Source organism: Bubalus bubalis, chromosome 2, assembly GCF_019923935.1.
Source record: "Bubalus bubalis isolate 160015118507 breed Murrah chromosome 2, NDDB_SH_1, whole genome shotgun sequence".
Lineage (NCBI taxonomy): Eukaryota > Metazoa > Chordata > Mammalia > Artiodactyla > Bovidae > Bubalus > Bubalus bubalis.
In genome coordinates, this window is record NC_059158.1 from 77,262,941 (window position 1) to 77,286,436 (window position 23,496).

The following is a 23,496-nucleotide window of genomic DNA, read 5'->3' on the forward strand; positions in this document are numbered from 1 at the left end:
ACAGCATTTAGGGCTTCCAGTTAAATACCTCTCAGTACCATTCCTTCATTACCTCAGTCCATCCAACCTGTCACTATTGGATGAGGTCTAGGCTGCCTTCAAGAGAACTGTATTCCTCTGTTAGTGCTACAAAACCCCACCCTATAAAAAATGATTCATCTGAGCTGGTCATCCAACCAAAGAACCTGATTTGGCTCATCTCTTGCTATAATCATCACCTTATCACATAATTTTAAAAAAACTAGCCTGTGTGGAGGCCAGAAATAAACCCTTGCATACATGGTTGTGATTTTTCCAAAGGGTGCCATGACCATTCAGTGGGGAAAGGACAGTCTTTCCAATAAATTATGTTGGAAAACTGGATTTCCACACTCAGAAGAATTAAGTTAGACCCTAACTTTAGATCACATAGAAAAATTAATTCAAGATGAATTTTTTTAAAAACCCAAATGTAAAACCTAAAACTATAAAACTCTTAGAAGAAAACATATAGGAAAAGCTTTAAGACGTTGGATGTAGTAATAATTTCTTGGAATATGACACCAAAAGCATAGGCAACAATAATAGAAAAATGCTCAGCTGAACACATCAAAATTTAAGACTTTTGTACATCAAAAGACACAACAGAGTGAAAAGGCAACCCACAGAACAGGAGAAAGTATCTGCAAACCTTATATTTGACAAGGGGTTAATATCCAGAATATAGAAAGAACTCCTACAACTCAACAACAACAAATCAATTTAAAAAATGAACAAAGGAATTAAATAGACGTTTCTCCAAAGAAGCTATGAAAAATGGCCAGTTAGCATATGAAAAGATGTTCAGCATCACTAATCAAAACCACAATGGCACAGTACCTGACACCCATTAGGATGGCACTATTAAAAACAGAAGATGACAAGTGTTGGCAAGAATGTGGAGAAATTGGAACACTTGTGCCTTGTTAGTAGGAATGAAAAACAGTGCAGCCACCTATGGAAAACAGTATGGTGGTTTCTCAAAAAGTTAAAGGTAAAATTACCATGTAAGCCAGCAGCACCACTTCTGGATATATATCCAAAGGAATTAGAAGTGGGGACCCAAAGTGGTACATATTCATAGAAGCATTATTGATAATAACCGAAATGAGGAAGCAACCCAAGCATTTATCAGCAATGAGTGGGTAAACAAAACATGGTATATACATACAAAGGGATGTTATTGAGTCTTCAAAAGGAACAAAATTCTGACACATGCTACAACATAGATAAACCTTGAGGACATTATGCTAGCTGAAATAAGCCAGTCACGAAAGAACAAGGTATGATTCCACTTACAGATACATGTAATTCATAGAGACAGAAAAGCTTCATGACTGGATACAGCAATGATTTCTTAGAATATGATACCATATTCAAACTTACAGAGACAGTAGGTAGGCTAGAGTTGCCAAGGTTTTAGTTTTGCAAGATGCAAAGTGTTGTGTAGATGGATGGTGGTGATGGTAATACAGTGTGAATGTACGTAATGCTACTGAGCTGTACACTAAAAATGGTTGATGGTAAATTTTATGTGTATTTTTAGCACAGTTAAAAACAAAAACCAGCCTTTGTGTCCAGCCTGGTCTTCCCAAATCATGAATTTGCGGTCTTCTGTCGCTAGCTCTGTTCTTCCCACCCACTTTCCATACAGATTACCCTACCACTGTTGTTCACTATTCCCAGCCCACTTGGACTCAGCCTGGCACTTTGCACACAGTCTCATCATCCGCCCCATAGAGAGAAGAGTTAAGTATAAGAGATCCTGGGCTCCCACCACCATAGTACCTTCTCATAATGCCCACCACTAAGAATACTCTAGAATCATCAAACCCACCAAGCAGACCTGGGAAAATCTCAGACCTTCCACCAACCCTTGTGGCTGGAAGTGATGGGTAAACAGAGAGTGTTTAGAGCAAAGGTGTTACGTTGACTTTCCCCACACAGTGTGCTGGCACAACAGGAAGAAGCCACCCTGGCATTTAGGGTCTTAATGAGAATTCTAGGCACTGCCTCTACTCACGCTCTCCATCGCCTGCCTTCAGACAAAAATGTTTATTTCCCTTTTCCTGATCTTACATCTCTCTTCAGAGTTCATGTTCATCTTCTTACCTGTTACCTTAGCTTCCTTGCTATTTCGGTCCAAAGATCCCTTTCAACTGTGCTCCCTAAGGCTTGGTCCTAATGAGTGTCTGGCACACCTGGGAGGTAGGAAGCAATATAGAATGTACATGCTATCAAATTCAGTATCTTTTTGACTTTAAAGAATATTTAGGTGACCAAGTTAAAAGTTTTGGTCATATAAAATGAAGCCATATACACTTTCTGTTTTGCCCTTTTTTATTAAAAATGTATATTATTTTGTTACTATCTCTGCCCACCAGAGGAGTCTGTTGGAAATACAGAATCTGTCCCCACCCCAGATGCTTTGAATCAGGATCTATATTTTAATAAGATCTCCAGGTAATTCATATGGATATTAGAATAAAAACTGTTCTAGAAAGCCTCTAGCTGCTCCTATTGGAGCAATGGATCTCCACATTGGCTGTGCCTTAGAAACACCTGGGAAGCTCTTAAAACATATTGATCGTTGGGTCCTACAACGTTATTCTGATTTTATCTATACATGGGGACCATGAGCGTTGGTGTTTATTTTCGATTCTCAGAGACTTTGATGCCTAGCCAGTGTGGAGAACCATTGAGAGTATGACTTAAAATGTCACAGAGAATTCCATGACTTTTGAACTGATTTGGAGCTGCAAAACAGTAGATTCAGACTGTAAAGTGTAAATAGGTTTTGAATCTAAATATATGAATATTAACTTGAAACTAGAGATTGTATGTATAAACGACTTTTAAAGTCTTCCTCTCTTATTCCTGAGCTTCCCAAGTGGCACTAGTGGTAAAGAATCCACTTGCCAATGCAGGAGACACAAGAGACATGGGCTCGATTCCTGGGTCGGGAAGATCCCCTGGAGTAGGAAATGGCAACTCACTCCAGTATTCTTGCCTGGAAAATTCCATGACAGAGGAGACTGGCGGGCCACAGGCCACTGGGCTGCAGAGAGTTGAGCATGACTGAACAATTAAGCACACACACACTCTTATTCCTTATTTGTGTCTCACTGTCTTCTCATTAGAGTGTCTCAAGGGCTTTCTTCCATTAAATGGCATCCAGGGCTTTCCACCAAGCCCATGCTCCTGTCCCAGGGACCAAAGCTGGTGCTGCTGTCAAGGGCTCAGGTACAAAGTACTGGTGGGAGCAGCCAGCACTAGCAGTTTGGCTGCTGGTACTATTTATTTGAATACTCCAGAAACTCACTGTACTAATGCACACTGCTCAGGCATGCTAGAATCCCAGCAGTGAAGACCTTGTGGCCTCAAATGTCCTCATATACACTTCTTGCAAATCAGCTGTGGGGGCTCAACATAACCATTCAACACAAACACACAAACAACTTTAGTATCACCACACCAACCTACAGCTTCCAAAATTTCTTTAGCCTCTTCCCATGTATTTTGATTTTTATTTGTCCTTTCAGAGACCCCAGTCCAAATTGATAATCATCTAAATGGGTTTAAGAGCAGAGAACTTCACCTGCCAAGTGGGTCTACTTTTCTTGAAGATATGCTTTTCTTTTGGGGTCATGGGTAAGTAATGGGGGCCTTTTTGCAAGGCCTGAGTAAATATATATTCACTTACACTCTTCATTCCTATCCCAGGAATTAGTTTTAAGATATTTAAATAGATTTTTTAAAATCAGTGTTAGAAAACATAATGCTTTAAAGTGAAATTCAACTTAATTGATTTATCAAATCTTAATTGAATCCCTGCTGTTACCATCAGGGGAAAATGACTAGCAGCTTCTCCATTGTTATTGAAATACTCATCTTCTTGATAAATATTTTGACATGCTTTGAAATGCCAAAAATATGCATGATGTGTACCATACAGTCGAGAATTAGAGCTCTTGCTTTGGCATAAGGCTTATTTCAGGTGGGGAAAGAGGGCAGTTGATAATGCAGATAAGAAAGTAGAATTAGTAAAATAGTCATTTTTTATGGATATGATATATTTCAAGATATGGTCCTAACAACTTAATTTCTCTGCAACAAATGTACCTTAAATGACAGTGAGTCATTCTGAGGTTGTAATTTCTAACTCCTAATTAAATATGAGCAATTGAGGAAGTCAATCTTTTTCTGCCTCAAAGTATTTATTTGTAAAATCAGGAAGTTGAACCAAGAGTCCAATAAGGTCCCTTTCAGCTCTACATGTCAGTGATTCTATAAATTCTCAGTTAAAGTATATATTATCAAAAGGCAAAGACAACATCTTCTATCTTTCCCAGCTCCTGGTTTTGCCATCATGTAGAAAATAACAGACAGTACTCTTGCCTGGAAAATCCCATGGACGGAGGAGCCTGGTAGGCTGCAGTCCGTGGGGTCTCTAAGAGTCAGATACGACTGAGCAACTTCACTTTCACTTTTCACTTTCATACATTGGAGAAGGAAATGGCAACCCACTCCAGTGTTCTTGCCTGGAGAATCCCAGGGATGGGGGAGCCTGATGGGCTGCCGTCTATGGGGTCGCACAGAGTCGGACACGACTGAAGCGACTTAGCAGCAGCAGCAGCAGAAAATAACAGAAATAAAAACAATTAAAAATCTGAAAAAAAATTTTTCTATCCCAACATTTGAAAGTATTTTCATTTTATGTTCCATTCTGGTCCTTGAATATATGGATACATAATTTTATATAATTGCAAATAGGTAAAATTTTATATTTGACTTACCTTAATCAACATTATCTAACATTATTATATTATCATTATCACTCACAATTATAGTTTAAGTGGCCACGTAATATTCCATTTCATTAATGTACCATAGTGTAAGTATTTCTATATTTGTAAATTTAGATTGCTTTTAATGTTTGATAAATGCTACAGAAAACTTTGTATTCATATGAGTCTTCTTTTGAATAATTTTCTAAGAATAAATTCTAGAGATGTGATTACTGAGTTCAAGAGAGTCTCTACAATTGCTTATAAGCAATGACAAGTGGCTTTCCTAAAACCTTAATGATTTACATTATTTCCACCATATCTGAGAGTGACAGTTTAACCAAATCTCACCAAAGGTGTGGTATGAAATGACACTTAATGTCAATGTACATTTCTTTGATTACAGGCAATCTTGAACATTTTTCCATTTATGATTGCATTTTAGCTTCTGTGAAGTGTCTCAGTTTACTTCAGTTCAGTCTCTCAGTCATGTCCGACTCTTTGTGACGCCATAAACCACATCACACCAGGCCTCCCTGTCCATCACCAACTCCCGGAGTCCACCCAAACCCACGTTCATTGAGTCGGTGATGCCATCCAGCCGTCTCATCCTCTGTCGTCCCCTTCTCCTCCTGCCCTCAATCTTTCCCAGCATCAGGGTCTTTTCCAATGAGTCAGCTTTTCGCATCAGGTGGCCTAAGGATTGGAGTTTCAGCTTCAACATCAGTCCTTCCAATGAACACCCAGGACTGATCTCCTTTAGGATGGACTGGTTGGATTTCCTTGCAGTCCAAGGGACTCTCAAGAGTCTTCTCCAACACCACAGTTCAAAAGCATCAATTCTTCAGCACTCAGCCTTCTTCACAGTCCAACTCTCACATCCATACATGACCACTGGAAAAACCATAGCCTTGACTAGACAGACCTTTGTTGGCAAAGTAATGTCTCTGCTTTTTAATATGCTGTCTAGGTTGGTCATAACTTTCCTTCCAAGGAGTAAGCATCTTTTAATTTCATGGCTGCAATCACCATCTGCAGTGATTTTGGAGCCCCAAAAAATAAAGTCAGCCACTGTTTCCACTGTTTCCCCATCTATTTCCCATGAACTGATGGGACCAGATGCCATGATCTTAGTTTTCTGAATGTTGAGTTTTAAGCCAACTTTTTCACTCTCCTCTTTCAATTTCATCAAGAGGCTCTTTAGTTCTTCACTTTCTGCCATAAGGGTGGTGCCATCTGCATATCTGAGGCTATTGATATTTCCCCTGGCAATCTTGATTCCAGCTTGTGCTTCTTCCAGCCCAGCATTTCTCACGATGTACTCTGCATAGAAGTTAAATAAGCAGGGTGACAATATACAGCCTTGACGTACTCCTTTTCCTATTTGGAACCAGTCTGTTGTTCCATGTCCAGTTCTAACTGTTGCTTCCTGACCTGCATACAGGTTCCTCAAGAGGCAGGTCAGGTGGTCTGGTATTCCCATCTCTTTCAGAATTTTCCACAGTTGATTGTGACCACACAGTCAAAGGCTTTGGCATAGTCAATAAAGCAGAAATAGATGTTTTTCCGGAACTCTTGCTTTTTTGATGATCCAGTGGATGTTGGCAATGTGATCTCTGGTTCCTCTGCCTTTTCTAAAACCAGCTTGAACATCAGGAAGTTCACGGTTCACATATTGCTGAAGCCTGGCTTGGAGAATTTTGAGCATTACTTTACTAGTGTGTGAGGTGAGTGCAACTGTGCAGTAGTTTGAGCATTCTTTGGCATTGCCTTTCTTTGGGATCAGAATGAAAACTGACCTTTTCCAGTCCTGTGGCCATTGCTAAGTTTTCCAAATTTGCTGACATATTGAGTGCAGCACTTTCATAGCATCATCATTCAGGATTTGAAATAGCTCAACTGGAATTCCATCACCTCCACTAGCTTTGTTCGTTGTGATGCTTCCTAAGGCCCACTTGACTTCACATTCCAGGATGTCTGACTCTAGGTGAGTGTGAGTGATCACACCATTGTGATTATCTGGGTCATGAAGATCTTTTTTTTGTACAGTTCTTCTGTGTATTCTTGCCAGCTCTTCTTAACATCTTCTGCTTCTGTTAGGTCCATACTATTTCTGTCCTTTATTGTGCCCATCTAATTTTCTTGAAGGGATCTCTAGTCTTTCCCATTCTGTTGTTTTCCTCTATTTATTTGCATTGACCCCTGAGGAAGGCTTTCTTATCTCTCCTTGCTATTCTTTGGAACTCAGCATTCAAATGGGTATATCTTTCCTTTTCTCCTTTGCTTTTTGCTTCTCTTCTCTTCACAGCTATTTATAAGGCCTCTTCAGACAGCTGTTTTGCTTTTTTGCATTTCTTTTCCATGGGGATGGTCTTGATTCCTGTCTCCTGAACAATGTCATGAACTTCTGTCCATAGTTCATCAGGCACTCTGTCTATCAGATCTAGTGCCCTTAAATCTATTTCTCCCTTCCACTGTATAGTCATAAGGGATTTTATTTAGATCATACCTGAATGGTCTAGTGGTTTTCCCTACTTTCTTCAATTTAAGTCTGAATTTGGCAATAAGGAGTTCATGATCTGAGCCACAGTCAGCTCCCAGTCTTGTTTTTGCTGACTGTATAGAGCTTCTCCATCTTTGGCTGCAAAGAATATAATCAATCTGATTTCAGTGTTGACCATCTGGTGATGTCCATGTGTAGAGTCTTCTGTTGTGTTGTTGGAACAGGGTGTTTGCTATGACCAGTGTGTTCTCTTGGCAGAACTCTATTAGCCTTTGTCCTGCTTCATTCTGTACTCCAAGGCCAATTTGCCTGTTACTCCAGGTGTTTCTTGACTTCTTACTTTTGCATTCCAGTCCCCTATAATGAAAATGACATCTTTTTGGGGTGTTAGTTCTAGAAAGTCTTGTAGGTCTTAATAGAACTGTTCAACTTCAGCTTCTTCAGTGTTACTGGTCTAATTGTGAAGTGTCTAATTGTACCTTTTTCCATTTCTCTGGCTGTGCAACTGTGGATAAGTCACTTAACCTCTCTGTTGCTCTGTTTTTTTATTTGTAAACAGACTAATAATTAATAGTACCTTTCTATAGAGTTGATGTTGCATTAAATGGGTTTCTAAATGTAAAGCATATAGAATAGTACCTGATATATGGAGGACCTTCAAAAAAAATGTTAGAATTAGAGCTCGTAGTAGCATTGGTATTAGTTATCTCATAGATATTAGTGATTTTCTTTATAATTTATATCAAAAATTAAAATGTTTTTTCTAGTCCTTGTATAAATGCATACTTATCTTTGATAAATTAATGGGCAACCTATTAATTTTGAAGATGTACAACAAAAAAGATGTACCTTTTTTTGGCCTGCTGGGTTTGGTAGTTTCCTGTTTCTTGTTTTAATTTCTGTATTAGTTTTGCATGTGTATGTGTACACACACAGGCATATTAGTATGTACTTTTTCACAAATCCAGACACAGTGTCTGTGCAAAAGGGACAGCTCATAAAAATGTTGATTGCAGACAGTGCTTAGAATGGCACACCCAGCTCAGTTGAAGAACTGTTCAACCAAGTCATTTAGAAAAATAACGGATAAACAAAACCAGAAGTGAAATCAAACTGCATACATACACTCACTTATAAAACCAAAATCAAAAACAAGCCATGTAAATACATGCACATTACAGATAAAACTGTGAAGGTTTTAAGCCAGAGAAAATAGCCAGATGTAAGCCATGGAAATTTCTCTTTAAGAGTAATTGATTCTCTGTGTGCAATCATTGCCTGATTCCTGGCACACTGAGATCTGAAATAGACCACTCAGAGGAAGAACAAAAAGGCAGCATCAATAAATCGCCTTTGGGAGTATGAGAACTCAGTCTACAACAGCATGGATGGAAGAAATCCTTAGGGAAGGAATTCAGAAGGGATATAGGGAGGTCAGAAGAGCAAAGTTAGCCATGTTCAAGACCCAAGTTAATCATCTACACAGTGAATGAATTGAAAGAAAAGGATAGAGAGAAATTTAAAAACCATAATATGAGTAGTGGGAGGAACTGAAGAAGCCCACTGCACAAATGAGGATTGGAAACTATTTAAACTGGATAATACAGTATGTGTTTTGGCTCTGAGAAGACAGAAGTTGAACTTTTGAGTAGTAATCAAGGAGTTGGTCTCAAAGTATTTGCAAATAGCGCCAGTATGGAGAACAGATGCTGACATTATTGCCAATGGAAATCGCAACGTGATAGTTGGAGCGTGAGACCAAAAGAAACCACAGGGAATTTTTGTGGAAAGCTTGGTATTGAAAATGATTTATGGTTGATTTAAGGAGGAGACAAGGAAAATAAGGCTACAGTATATATACCTTCTGACTGCTGCAGACAAAGGATGTATAAACAGCCATAGCTCTCCAACCTCTTGGACATCAGAGCTCTGCTCACACAGAAGGGCGCCAGAATGTTTGTCTGAGTTAAGTGGATACTTCTTTTTCAGTGTCTAAGAATAGTTATCCTCCTTTCCTCTCTCATTACTGTTTGGGTATCCTTAAGAATCCTCACCAGCTATTAGGCATTGTGGAATCACCCAGAGATCTGTGGGGTGCTTATTACCAAACAGGATCAGCATTGCACGAGGCCCTAGGCTTGAAAGGTGAGCAGCTCTATTTTGTTATTGTTACATGTGTAAAATACTTTTTTATTTATTTGATTGCACTAGGTCTTACTTGTGGCATGTGGGATCTAGTTCCCTGACCAGGACTCAAACCCAGGCCCCCAGTATTGGGAGCATGTACCCTTAGCCATTGGACCACCAAGGAAGTCCCTGAGGTATTTTTATGCTAGAAAACAAGTTGGTGAATTCAGGAGAGTCAGGTGACTCTTCCAAAAATATCTGATGATCACACTTTGATTTCTCTTCAGGTCATGTAAATCTTTCTCCTTTTACAAAAATATCTGATGAAGTATGCTGAGGCAGGAAAGATGTGGCCATTCCTTACTGTCCCTTAAGTTATATCCTTTATTCAAAGGGCAAAGAACCAGCAGTGTCTCTCAGATAGGAAATACGAACTTTCTGAGCTTTCCTAGAGGGAGTCTGGGCTTCCTTGGTGGCTCAGAAGTTCGATCCCCGGGTGGGGAAGATCCCTTGGAGAAGGGAATGGCTACCCATTCCAGTATTCTTGCTTGGGAACTCCCATGGACGGAGGAGACTGGCAAACTACAGTCCATGGGGTTGCAAAGAATCAGACAGGACTGAGCGACTTTCAGTTTCACTTCAGAGTCTGCATTTTGAAATGGAAAAAGAAAGATATGTTTAGCAAAAGGCAGTAGGATTTTCATATGAGACACAGACTTAAGGCATGTTGATTTGGAGCCTTAAGTCCTGAGAACCACTGAAGAAGAAGTGAGGTTCATAATGAACAACAATAACAGCAAAAAAAGCATCTTCAAAAGATAGAAACAATGAGTTTTAATATCTGTCTGGTGACAACTCTTACAGCAAAGGAAACAGATAAGGAAAATAAATCTGGGTTCTGTGCCCAGGAACCTGAACCAACTAAGCTAATCAGTGGCCAGATTTGTTACCCCTGAGAATGGATCCAGGTTCTCTCAATGTCTGTGTATAGACATTCTCCCTACACACGTTATCTCACCAGCACCCTCCCCATTATTGCCTAGTTGAGTTTCCTCTGAAAACTTCATCCCAGAGCCTAAGACTAAGGGATCTACCCAAATCTGTACCAGAATAACTATGGAGATTCAAGTGTGCCCTGAGTGGTCAGCATGTCCATTTCAGGTCCATTTATTTTGGACTGTCTATGTCAGTCCAAAAAGACCAGACACAGCCAGGGCAGATGAAAAGGTGAGGACTATCTGCTTGCATTGCTCTCTCCACCCTCCTTTCCTTGGTGGAATCCTAATCAGTGTTCAGGATTCCCTCACATGTCTCCTATTATCTTCTCTCTCTAAACCCCACTGGTGGAGAGAGCTCTGTTTCCATAGCATCTTGTGCATAACACAGATTATGGATTTACTACATTGTTTTGTAACAGTTTGCTTGTCTACCTTTTTTGCTGGGCCATCCACTCCATGATTGGAAGGCTAAAAATTTTTCATATCTGTATCTCCAGTCCTAACCCAACATCTAGAATTGTATTATCCAGTACAGGGGCCACTAGCCACATGTGGCTGCTGAGCATGGGAAATGTGGCTAACTAAAATAGAGACATGATAAATACACTTCAGGCTTTGACATAGGAATAAAAGAATGTAAAATAGCTCATAAGTTTTTGTATTGGTTACCCATTAAAATGATAATATTTTGGATATGAGTTAAATATATTATTAACATTTTATGTTTCTTTTTACTTTTAAAAAGTTTAAAATTACATTTCAGTTGGACAGGAACATAGCAGCAGTTTGTTCAAGTCAGAGTTTTAGCAAGAAAAAGAAGATATAGTCAGTTTGGATTTTGAAGAGATGTTAGTGAAGGGACAATTTACAAAAGTGTGGGCAGATTAAAGAAATCCACAAAAAGAGGCCTGGCAACAGAGGGGAACAGTTAAAACTCAGCCTACAAAAAGAGGGGAGAAAATGATGTTACTAGAGTTGGTGATCACTAGAAGTGCTCTTAGGCTCACTTAGCATCCCTGGTGGCTTAGACGGTAAAGAATCCACCTGCAATGCTGGAGACCCGGGTTCTATCCCTGGGTCGGGAAGATCCCCTGGAGAAAGGAATGGTTATCCACTCCAGTATTCTTGGCTGGAGAATTCCAAGGACAGAGGAGCCTGGCGGGCTACAGTTCATGGGGTCACACTGAGTTGGACACAACTCAGTGACTTAACACCACCACTAGTTACAGAGGGACCCAGTTGCCACCAGAACCAGGAGCCAAGCAGAGAACTCACCTTTGATCTCCAGCTCTGCTCCCACCAACTGCAAGGAACCTGAAGCCTAAGGGCAAGGGATGCTGAGTGATGCACCTTCCAGAGCCCTGAGTAGCACAGAGAAAAGTGAAGGCTAAACAGGTTAGAGCAGGAAGGGGGCAGAGGTTGAAGAATAACCAGCAGAGCTTAATAAATATGCGAATAAATGAATGAATAAAAGTAGACAATGGAGAATAGTGATAAATTAATTTTTTCCCACCTGGAATATTTTTGAAATAGTACTGTTGAAACTGTTCTGTGACACTAGGGGTTTAGTGAATTTAGGGATTCCACAGACATTTCTTCATTTAAATATGTATAATATTTAAAAGACTTTGCTAAAACACAACATGCACACAGGCACACATTTTGCCTATCAAAATTGTGAACACACTGGAAACAAATCATCATCAGCTTGTGCTGCCAGGTAAATCTGCTTTTGTGCAAACCTAGGAATAAGAATCGGGAAGGCAATGGCACCCCACTCCAGTACTCTTGCCTGGAAAATCCCATGGACGGAGGAGCCTGGTAGGCTATAGTCCAAGGGGTTGCGAAGAGTCGGACATGACTGAGCGACTTCACTTTCACTTTTCACTTTCATGCATTGGAGAAGGAAATGGCAACCCACTCCAGTGTTCTTGCCTGGAGAATCCCAGGGACGGGGGAGCCGGTGGGCTGCCATCTATGGGGTTGCACAAAGTCGGACACGACTGAAGCGACTTAGCAGCAGCAGCAGCAGGAATAAGAATCCTCCTGCCTCTTCTGTACTTTAATTGAATGTCTTAAATGATTATTAATTAGGCAGGCTTAGGTCTGCATTAATCTTTTATAAAAATTCAGATCTACACATGTTCTCCTGTATAAAACGGTGCACTTTAGTAGGCCACTGTAGCACACTTAAGCACACACTGTAGCACACATAACTCAAGGAAGTGCCCAGCAAGGTTCAGTCGTGTGTATTTGGCACATGTTCTCACATCTCATCATACATAATTTTACATCATGTTTCTGTAAACATAACATATTTACGTTAAGGAATGTTATGATTGTGGATATCATTAGGAATTCAATTTGAAATGCTCTTCTGGCCATTGTGTCTTCTGTTCCCTATGCCTAAGAGGCTTTTCCTTCAGGTCTTGGCAAGGTTAAGATTGGGATATTCCTCCTTTAACTGTCAGTTCAGACGTTTATTCCTCAGCAAAGTCTTCCCTGACTATCTGATACCTTAATTAGGTGTCCCTTCCCATTCTCTAGTTCAGCCTTATTTTATTGGCTTCATAGCACTTACCACAATTTGTAATTTTGTTTAATTGTCTCTTTGTTGCTTTTGTCTGTTTTGTTAACAAAAATTTAAGTCTTATCATTGCAGGGACTGGCTACTTAGTATGGGAAGGGCACTATTATAAGAGCTTTGCTTACATTAATTCATCTACTCACAATAACCTTGTGAGGGTCTTTCTGATCCCGATTTTAGAAATGAGGAGACTGAGACACAGAGAGTTTAAGTAATCTGATAAAAGTCACAGAGCTATTATGTGGGAGAGCAGAGATTCAAACCCAGGAAATCTGGCTCCAGTTCTTTTATTCAGTGGGAGCCCAGGAGTACTGGAGCATGCAGACTGCTAAGTTGCTTCAGTCGTGTCCAACTTTTTGCAGCTCTATGGACTGTAGCCCACCAGACTCCTCTGTCCATGAGATTTTCCAAGCAATAATACTGGAGTGGGTTGCCATTTCCTTCTCCAGGGGATCTTCCCTACTCAGAGATCAAAATCACGTCTCTTATGTCTCCTGCATTGGCAGGCAGATTCTTTACCACTAGTGCCACCTGGGAAGCCTGTACAGCAGCATATTCGATATTAAAAGCCTCAGACTCCAGGCCCCTGAGTGCTAACTGTAACACTGGTAACATTTATTGAAAGCTTCCTGTGGTGATGTGTTTTATGTGATTATTATCATTATTGCAATAATCTTATGGTACTATAATCATTCCCATTTTAGGAAGGAGGAAATTGAAACCTAAGGAAGTTAGCACCTTTCCTAAGATCATGCATCCAAAAACATGGCAGAATAAGGATTTGAACCTAAGCTCTTAACTATGATGATATTTGGCCTTCCCAGAATCCTGATTCTGCTATGTGCCAAGTCTTTCTGTGTCTGGGATCATGTGTGATTGAACATGTAGTTGATCTATATTTTGGAAGAATATGCCCCTGCTGAACACATCTGGGTTCTCTGGGTGGAGAGCTGGAGTGCAGTTTTATATAGATGTGCTCATTTTGAGCAGAGATTACCAGGCACCTCATGCTTATTCTAATCTGTACACTTACATCCTCTCCACCTCCCAGACTAAAGCAGTTTACATTATCATTTTCCTATGGAAAATCTGGGAAAGTCACACATATGTGGAAATTAAACAAAATGCACCTACATAACCAAGGTGGGTCAAACCTTGGGTCAAACAAGAAGTCAGAAACTGCTTTGAGATGTATGGAAATGAAGACACAGCTCACTGTGTACAGAATACATAGGCTTGTAGGACTTATTTCTGACCTCTCCTTCACTTGATTCATTTTCTTATTTAACCAGCACTTACTGGCCAATCCATGGGCCAGGCACTGTGCTAAGGTTGGAGATACAGAGGACCAGAAAGGAGTCACAGCCCCCAGCTGAAGCGATAAGTTAGGCCGATGAAGCACATAAACTGGTTACACCAACTGGTTAAATGCTTACACCAGGATTCTAGTCAGCAAGGCTGGAAGAAGGTGACATTCTTTCGTTCTATTACTATCTGACTTTGTCTTTCCTTTTACTCTCCTCCAGCTTGCCTTTTCTCTTGAGAACTTCCTTTTCTGCCTACCTCACATCCGCTTTCTTTCCCTACTTTTAACTGTTTGTACTAGAGTTGATTACAGATGATCTCTTTTGTGGGTTTTTTACAATTGATATTTGAAACCTGATTACTGAAATCTGGACTCATCTTTGCCACCATCCCCCTCCCCCACCCCCAGCTGATGACTGCTCAGGGAACAGGGATTAGTTGTAACATTAGCCTAAGGAAAGTTGAAGTAGATGAACATTAATCCTTCACCACTCCCTATTCCCCTGTTCTCCACAAAATTTAGGATCTCTTCCAAAGTCACATAGCAATGATTTTTTTTTAATTTTCTGAATTCTCTGCTCCACCTCCATTGGTACAATATTCCAAATAGATGTCTTCTGACTTCTTTTCTACTGTCCCTAGAATTGTGGGATGTTGTTTTAAAATTCTTCTTTGGATTTTTTTTTAATTGAAAAAGTAGATTTATAATCAAGATTTTTGTTATTGTTGTTTCTGCCATACATCAACATGAATCAGCCATAGTTGATTGGATTTATAGTTCTTTGGATTTTTGGATCCAAATTTATATTCCCAGTTCCTAGCATACTTCCTGCCACATAACAGACCTCCAATAAATACATGTGAAAATAAATCCAAAGTGAAAACAGAGAAAAAGTCAGATCATTTTTGCATGAACAGTATTGCTATATTTAGGAGGATAAGTGTCCACTTCATCCCTGAATTATGTGCTTTTAAGGCCAGGGACTTGTCTTCCATCTTTGTATCCTTCCCTGTGTGTGTGCGTGCTCAGTCGCTTCAGTTGTGTTCACTCTTTGCAACCCTGTGGACTGCATCCTGCCAGGCTCCTCTGTCCATGAGATCTCCAGGCAAGAATACTGGAGTGGGTTTCCATGCCCTCCTCCAGGGGATCTTCCTGACCCAGGGCTCAAACCCGGGTCTCCTGCATTGCAGGCAGATTCTTTACCTCTGAGCCACCAGGGAAGCCCCAATCCTTCCCTACCCTGTGCCCAACACAATACCTGGTGCAGAACAGAATGTTAATCCGTGTTTGTTGAACAAAGAATGAATAAATATCATTAAGTAAATATCATTAAATATCTAGTTGATGTGGATGAGGATTTATATAAATAATATTTCCTTAAATATTTTCTGGAACAAGGCATAAATAACTTAGGTAAATAAAGTATAAATAGTATTAGAAGAATATCTGTGGAGAAGAAGAGACTACACTGATGTTAAGTCCTACTCTGGGAACCTATCCCTTAAAATGGGTGTGTCTACTTCTGTCTTATTCCCCTTGAGAAGAACTGGAGCCAAACTTTGGAAATGGCTTTGCACATGAAATGGGAGTACAAGAGTGTGAACATGTGGCTGTGGGATTTTTGTTAATGTAGTCATTTCTTTCCAAACACTTGAAAAATATTTTTCTTTTATATTTTCCATTCTTTTGCCATTGCCTCTGCGCTTTCTCCTCATTTCACATTTAAATGCTAGAAACCGTCCAGTTAATGTGGACATGCATAATAAGTGGGTCCAGATCTTATTCTAAATGGAAGCCAGAGCCAGTGTCCAGGCACTAGGAAAGCATAATTACCCTGAGAACAGAGTTGTGTTTTCTGCAAGGGCTTTTATCAGTTCCTGTGAAGGCCCAGATATATGTTTCAGCATCAGACAAGAAAAAAGATTTATGAAACACATATCTTCTCCTTCCTGGGGAAAAAAATCTTTTCTTTTGCAAAAAGACTTTGTGTGTGAGTACATCCCAGTCCTTTAAGGGAAAGAAAGAAAATTATATCAGAAATCTATGCATGCTAAAATAATATTCACTCAAAATGGGGAATGACGGATTCTTTCCATATGTTCTTATCCTATTTCAATTTAAATTAATTTTGCAGGAGTCATTAACCAGCTCCACAAAATTTGCTGGCTTTGCTCCTAACACAAGCTTTGGCACACCTGCATCCAGTGCATGTCTTTTTGGTTAATCTGTAGGAACCAAAATTAATTTCAGTGAAACAGCCAAATGGTCCTCAGGATCCTTTACTCATATGTCTGGCTAGCATTCACCAGGGGCACAAAACACAGCCTAACAAGGGTGATAGAAATGTTTCAAAGGAACTTTTCTAAGCTCTCTCACTACCATCTTTTTTTTTTTTTTTTAATTTGCAGGTGCAAAAATTCCATTTGTAATTCTTTAATTCCAAGGGCAATGGGTGTCTTGGGGTCTCAGAATTCAGGACATGTGGCCAGCTGGGACATGATATTATGCTTGCAAGTCATGGCAGGTGCAGAAGGGGGGTGAGCAGTTGAAGTTTGGCCCACTCCCTTTTTCTCTCTTTTTGTGCTTCCTTTTGCTCTTCCAGATGAGTGTACAATTACATGAGCTGAATTGGTTATCTCCCAAAGCTGTTCTGTTGTACATCCAGGAAAAGGACTTGATTACTCAACCAGTGTTTCCAGGAGCCTTATTTGGGTTCTTTGTGCAGCAGAAGCAAAAGTGCTGAGTGCACCCTCTATTTGTTTTGCGATTTGCCTGCTGGGTGCATTACTTGCTATCGCTCTGGTTTCAAGAGATGATCTTTCCACTGTGGTTTTAGCAAGTCTATATTTAGAAAACAGTAAACGATGTATAAGATGGAAAAATTAGGGGAGAGCAAAAGTGCACCCAGGAGAAGAGAGAAGGGCAAGAGACAGTCACAGATCCCTTCCAGTGACTTCCGGGCTTGATTTCTTTCTTACCTTGCCAAGGATTTCACTGCACAATGTGGAGTTATTAAATGTGGAGATGAGGGAAAGGACAATAGCCAAGGAAAACATGGCTGCCATGCTCCACAGTGTCCTCGGAGTGAGCTCTGCCAGGGCATACAGCAGGCACAGTGTGAGAATCCAGGGACTGATGTGTCAGCTACAAACTGCATATCCATGTGGCTGTTTATGCCCACGTATAATCTCCTTTGTGGGGCTTTGTCAGCACATGCGCTGCTAGCAGGTTGATGACTTCTCTCCCCACCAGGACTACTTTGTATGGCTGTTCTGCAAGCTGTTGCCAGATGCTTAGGTTTGGGGATTCCTGAGGTGGATGTAACCAGAATAGGCATTGCTTTGTCTCCACTGATACTGATGATTTGAAAAGTATGATTTTTTAATGGAAAAGAAAGAGGAAGGATAGCCTGAAAGCAAAAAAGGAATGACAGGTGAGATGGGCTAGTTCCTTGACCTTTAGAGCTATAAATATTTCATTGTCTATTATACCAGATAATAAAAGGTTTATTTTATTGTCTGTGGGTTTGGTATAAGTTTGTCTCCTTTTTCATGACCTTTTTATTGCTATATAGAATATTGTAAACTTTTATTTTCTTATGTATATATATTTACTTACTTGTTTTACACTATACCTAGCATAGGGACATACCCAGCTGGGTACTTAACAAATCAATATAGGAGTTGGCATAGCTACTAACTTATAATAACATTGGGATATACAGAGACACTTTCTTTGGCATTCAAAATAAAAAAAGAGTAGAAAAGTGTATTTGGCAAAATATTTTTATGATGTTCGCATAACCTTGAGATGTTTAATTGAACACATATCTCATCTTTGAAAAAATTTAAGGTCCGTAGACCATTTGAAGCCTTAAATAATATGATTAAGAGAAAAAAAACAATTGTGTGATGAAGTAGCTACTGTATTTGATGTCTAACTAGTCAGGTCTAACCAGGCTAGACATTACCATGAGACTAGACCTGTCTCAAAACATCAAATTCTGGTATAATAAGAAAGTAACTCTCAAATGTCCACTTATCTATTGGGGGACAAATTTTTCTTCAAGCATCAGGCTGTCTTTTGGTTCCTAGACAGAAAGTCTTGGATGTCACTTTTTTTTTATTGAAGTACAGTTGATTTACAAGATTGTGTTAGTTTGGGGTATACAGAAAAATGATTCTATATACACACACATACACACACACATATACACACACATATATTCCTTTTTCTAATTATTTTCCAATATAGGTTATTACAAGACATTAAATATAGTTCCCTGTGCTACACAGTAAATCCTTGTTTATATATTTTATATATGTTAGTGTGTATCTGTTAATTCCATATTCCTAATTTATCCTTTCCCTGCCCTAACTCTTTCTTAACTGTTTCTCTTCAGGCCAGGCTCCTTGGATTTTCCTGGGGGGAGAAAGCAGGCTATAGGTTGTGTCTGTCCCATGGCCTCTAGGCAGACTAGCCAGCAGAAAATACTGCCAGGACTCTGGAACCTTGAGCCCCAGTCCTGGCACAGCTATCCTTGTTCAGTTCAGTTCAGTCGCTCAGTCGTGTCCGACTCTTTGCAACCCCATGAATCGCAGCACGCCAGGCCTCCCTGTCCATCACCAACTCCCGGAGTTCACCCAAACTCATGTCCATTGAGTCGGTGATGCCACCCATCCATCTCATCCTCTGTCATCCCCTTCTCCTCCTGCCCCCAATCCCTCCCAGCATCAGGGTCTTTTCCAATGATACAACTCTTTGCATGAGGTGGCCGAAGTATTGGAGTTTCAGCTTTAGCATCAGTCCTTCCAATGAACACCCAGGACTGATCTCATTTAGGATGGACTGGTTGGATCTCCTTGCAGTCCAAGGGACTCTCAAGTCTTCTCCAACACCACAGTTCAAAAGCATCAATTCTTTGGTGCTCAGCTTTCTTCACAGTCCAACTCTCACCTCCATACATGACCACTGGAAAAACCATAGCCTTGACTAGATGGACTTTTGTTGGCAGAGTAATATCTCGGCTTTTCAATATGCTATCTAGGTTGGTCATAACTTTCCATGTTAGCTGTAGGCAAATTAACTTTATCTCCCAGAACCTCAGTTCCTCATGGGTGTAAAGAGGGTGCTACCTCTGGATTCTTAAAAAAAAAATTTTTTTTTACAAAGTAACAGGTGAAATTACAGAGAGACCTAAGGCTTTGGAGTCAGTCAACCAGGTTAATTCTTCACCAGATATTTGTTTAGCATCTACTATATGCCAGGTACTATTCTAGGAGCTATAGATGCTGCCCTCATGAAGCCCATATGTTAATGGGGGGAATGGTAATCAGTATTGGTCTGTGGCCCTGGGCAAATCATTTAGTCTGCCCAAGCATATTTTTTTCCAACTATAAGATGAGCACTGCCATAACATTTCAAGATTTGTTGTCAGGATCAAACACAATGGTATTTAACTCACCTATTGTACAGTAAGGGTTCAATTAATGCTATGCAATTAATACTAAATAACATATGGGGAAAATGTTTTTACAATTGTGTAACGCTATCCAGCTATGTGAATTCTTAGTTTTTCCATCTTTCCTATGGACTATTTGCCTTTAAAGCCACAGACCATCACAAAATCACACTGCAGAAATCATCACTTTCCTTCTCTTTATCTCCTTAAAAGGAACTTTATTAAAGAAAGACTTTTTGAGTACCTGTGATGCTGGCATGGGGACATGGAAATAAATGAGATTTTCGAGACCTTACTTAGGATCTAACAGTCAACACTTGGATTTCATCAGGGTTCTCACTTTTGGAGGGCTTATCCTTCTGTAGTTTATACTGGTTGTTAACTGTTTAGAAAGAAAGAAAGGAAAACAGCCCTCTCTTTGGCAAGTGGGTTGAGTTTTACTAGCAAGATTTAAAGTTTTTGTCTATAAGACCCCTGGCAATCTCACTTATTCAAGATGAAACAGATGATAGAAAATATTTTTCCTGCAGCTGCCCCAGAGGTAATTGTTGCATCTAGCAACATCCTTTGCAAGAAGAGAAAGCCAGTCATGTTATATACTTTTCCCAGTCAAGTGATCATTATTGTTACAGATGTTTCAGAGGATACAAATATAGGGAAGCAGATATTCCAGGAGATACAGGTCAGTATAAGATGTGATGCCTGCTCTGGAGCAAGAGGTGGAATGCACTTGTTAATTTACTCATTCATTTATTCAAGAAAAATATGCTTAGAAACCATGACCTTGAAGGAATTGCTCTGAGTACTGCATCAAGTGAGACAACAAGGTAAGAGAACATTTATTGAACACCTGTTATGTACCAGACACTATCACTTTACTTACATCATCTCAATTTATTCTCCCATCAACCTTAAAAAAGAATATTGTAGTCTTTGACCTCAGAGGGTTAACTGGGATTGTGACAGGACAAAGAACAATACACAGTGTGCGAAGCAATGATGCGAAGGAACAGGCCCAGAACTAGTAAGCTCAGTAGGGAGGACATGATTAGCTGTCCTCAGAGAGTAGGGGTGGGCTTCACAGAGGTGGTGATATTCTAGTTTTTAAGGAATAACGAGACATGTGAAAGAGATCACCACTCAGTAGGCAGAGATACAGACAACAGATGGGGATTGATCACACAGACTGTAAGCCCTGCAGGAGCCAGGGAACTCCAGGCTGTCAGAGCACCAAGCCACCCCTCCCTTCCTAAGGTGTCACCTGAGTTGCAGTCTTAACTGAGATAATGACACTGGGACACAGGTTTCTAGCCCAATCCATGGTATGCATGGGGCCTCTTTTATAACCCCTTCTCTGTTTTATGAATAAAGTAGGTCCCTTCTGCACTATGCTCTATTTTAGAGTCAGGAGCTGATTTTTGTACAAATGCCATGCTAAATCTTGATTTGTTTTATGCTGATGACATTTAGGAATGAGAAGTGGGAAACAAACTGATCCTCTCTATGTCTCACTGTTGGGTCTTGGATAAAGTGGCCTTCTTGAAATGTCTCATGTTTCAGTTGGTAGCCAGTATATTATATAAATTAAATACTGACATGTGGAGTCAGATAGACATAAGTTCAAATCCCAGATCTGCCTCTTATTAGCTGGGTAATAGAGCAGGGAATCTCTTCAACCAAATTTGGATTGTGAGATTGAACTGAATTCTTAGAGGTAGAGACACAGCTCTAAATTTAGAGCCTACCAAAGAAAATTCAGACAGAGCTCCTTTAGCCTTCTACTCTGAATAAACAGGTTTAACTCAGTGATCCCACCTGGAGCATTAAAGTCACAGAAAAAGAGGAAAAGCACCTGTGGTTGCTCTCTAGCCACAGTTTGCTCTCTGTTGCCTAATTGAATACCTAAATACCCAGTCCTCAAGGAAATTGTTATAATTCTTTGCAATTATATTGTATGCAGTCCCCTTGGTCTTGGAGGTCTGTGATTATATTCAGAAAATAGCCTTGATTGAAAGAGCTAAACTCATAAATAGGTAAGAGGATGAAACTTTCAATCTACAATAATAATAGTAGTTATTGTTGTTTAGTCACCCAGTCATGTCCAACTCTTTGGACCCCATGGACTGCAGCATGCCAGGCTTCCCTGTTCTTCACTATCTCTGAAAGTTTCCTCAAACTCATGTCCATTGAGTTAATGATGACATCCAACCATCTAATCCTGTGCTGCCCCCTTCTACTCTTACCTTCAATCTTGCCCAGCATCAGGGTCTTTTCCAATGAGTCAACTCTTCACATCAGGAGGTCAAAGTATTGAAGCTTCAGCATCAGTCCTTCCAATGAATATTCAGGGTTGACTTCCTGTAGGACTGACTGCTTTGATTTCCTTGCAATCCAAGGGACTCTTAAGCATTAATTTTTCGGCACTCAGCATTCTTTATGGTCCAACTCTCACATCCATACATGACTACTGGAAAAACCATAGCTTTGACCAGATGGACTTTTGTCAGCAAAGTAATGTCTCTACTTTTTAACATGCTGTCTATGTTGATCATAGCATTTCTTCCAAGGAGCAAACCTCTTTTAATTTCATGGCTGCAGTCACCTTCTGCAGTGATTTTGGAGCCCAAGAAAAGAAACTCAGTCACTGTTCCCTTTGTTTCCCCATTGATTTTCCATGAAGTGATGAGACCGGATGCCATGATCTTCGTTTTTTTGAATGTTGAGTTTTAAGCCAACTCTTTCACTCTTCCTCTTTCACTTTCATCAAGAGGTTCTTTAGTTCCTTTTCACTTTCTGCCATTAGGATGGTGTTATCTGCATATCTGAGGTTATTGATATTTCTGCCACCAATCTTGATTCCAGCTTGCACTTCATCCAGCCCAGCATTTCACATGATGTACTCTGCATAGATGTTAAATAAGCAGGACAATGTACAGCCTTGACATACTCCTTTCCCAATTTTGAACCATTCCATTGTTTCATGTATAATAGTAGTAATGATAGATTAATTGGTGGATGCTTACTACCAGGCATTATGTTAAGTACTTAATTATGAACTAACTCATTTAATCTTATAGTCATCCTATTAGATGCTATCATTTGTACTTCCCTGGTGGCTCAGACGGTAAAAGCATTTGCCCGCAATGCCAGATACCCGGGTTCGATCCCTGGGTTGGGAAAATCCCCTGGAGAAGGAAATGGCAACCCACTCCAGTATTCTTGCCTGGGAAGTCCCATGGACAGAGGAACCTGGTGGGCTACAGTCCATGGGGTCGCAAAGAGTTGGACACGACTGAGCGACTTCACTTTCACTTTCATGTCTGTTTTAAGATAAGGAAATTGAGACCCAAAAGGGGACAGTGGCTTGCCAGCCTGGCTGAACCAGAATTTACATCCAAGTTGTCTGCTTCAGTGCCACAAACCACTCTCCAGTTCTGTAAGACAACTTCTTTAAAAATAATTATAATAATAATATTGTGTGTGTTCTAATTATAAAAGTAAGTCATGGTAGAATTTTTGAAAATAGCAAAAGGGTAAAGAAGCCAAAATTATTCATATTTTTATCACCCAGGGATAATGTTTATTAATATTTGGGTCTATTTCCTTTTGAAAATTAAATTACATGTATAATTCTCTTTTGAAATAGCATAACACTGCATGTAACTTTTTAGATTTAATGTTAAATTTGAGCATTTCCCGTGTTATTAAC

General features: G+C 39.9%; 1 protein-coding gene across 5 annotated transcripts in view; it reads left to right on the forward strand.

The window, feature by feature from the left end:
- The window catches only part of METTL8 (methyltransferase 8, methylcytidine), a 154,936-nt gene that overhangs the window by 105,041 nt on the left and 26,399 nt on the right, over positions 1–23,496 (forward strand). For 4 of the 5 annotated variants that reach the window (XM_044933896.2, XM_044933891.2, XM_044933880.2 and 1 more), the window contains one exon: positions 3,561–3,669. The exons of the other annotated variant lie outside the window; for it this stretch is intronic. In XM_044933896.2, the coding sequence (XP_044789831.2) occupies positions 3,561–3,669 (109 nt within the window). The remainder of the gene's footprint in view (positions 1–3,560; positions 3,670–23,496) is intronic. 5 annotated transcript variants of the gene reach the window in all.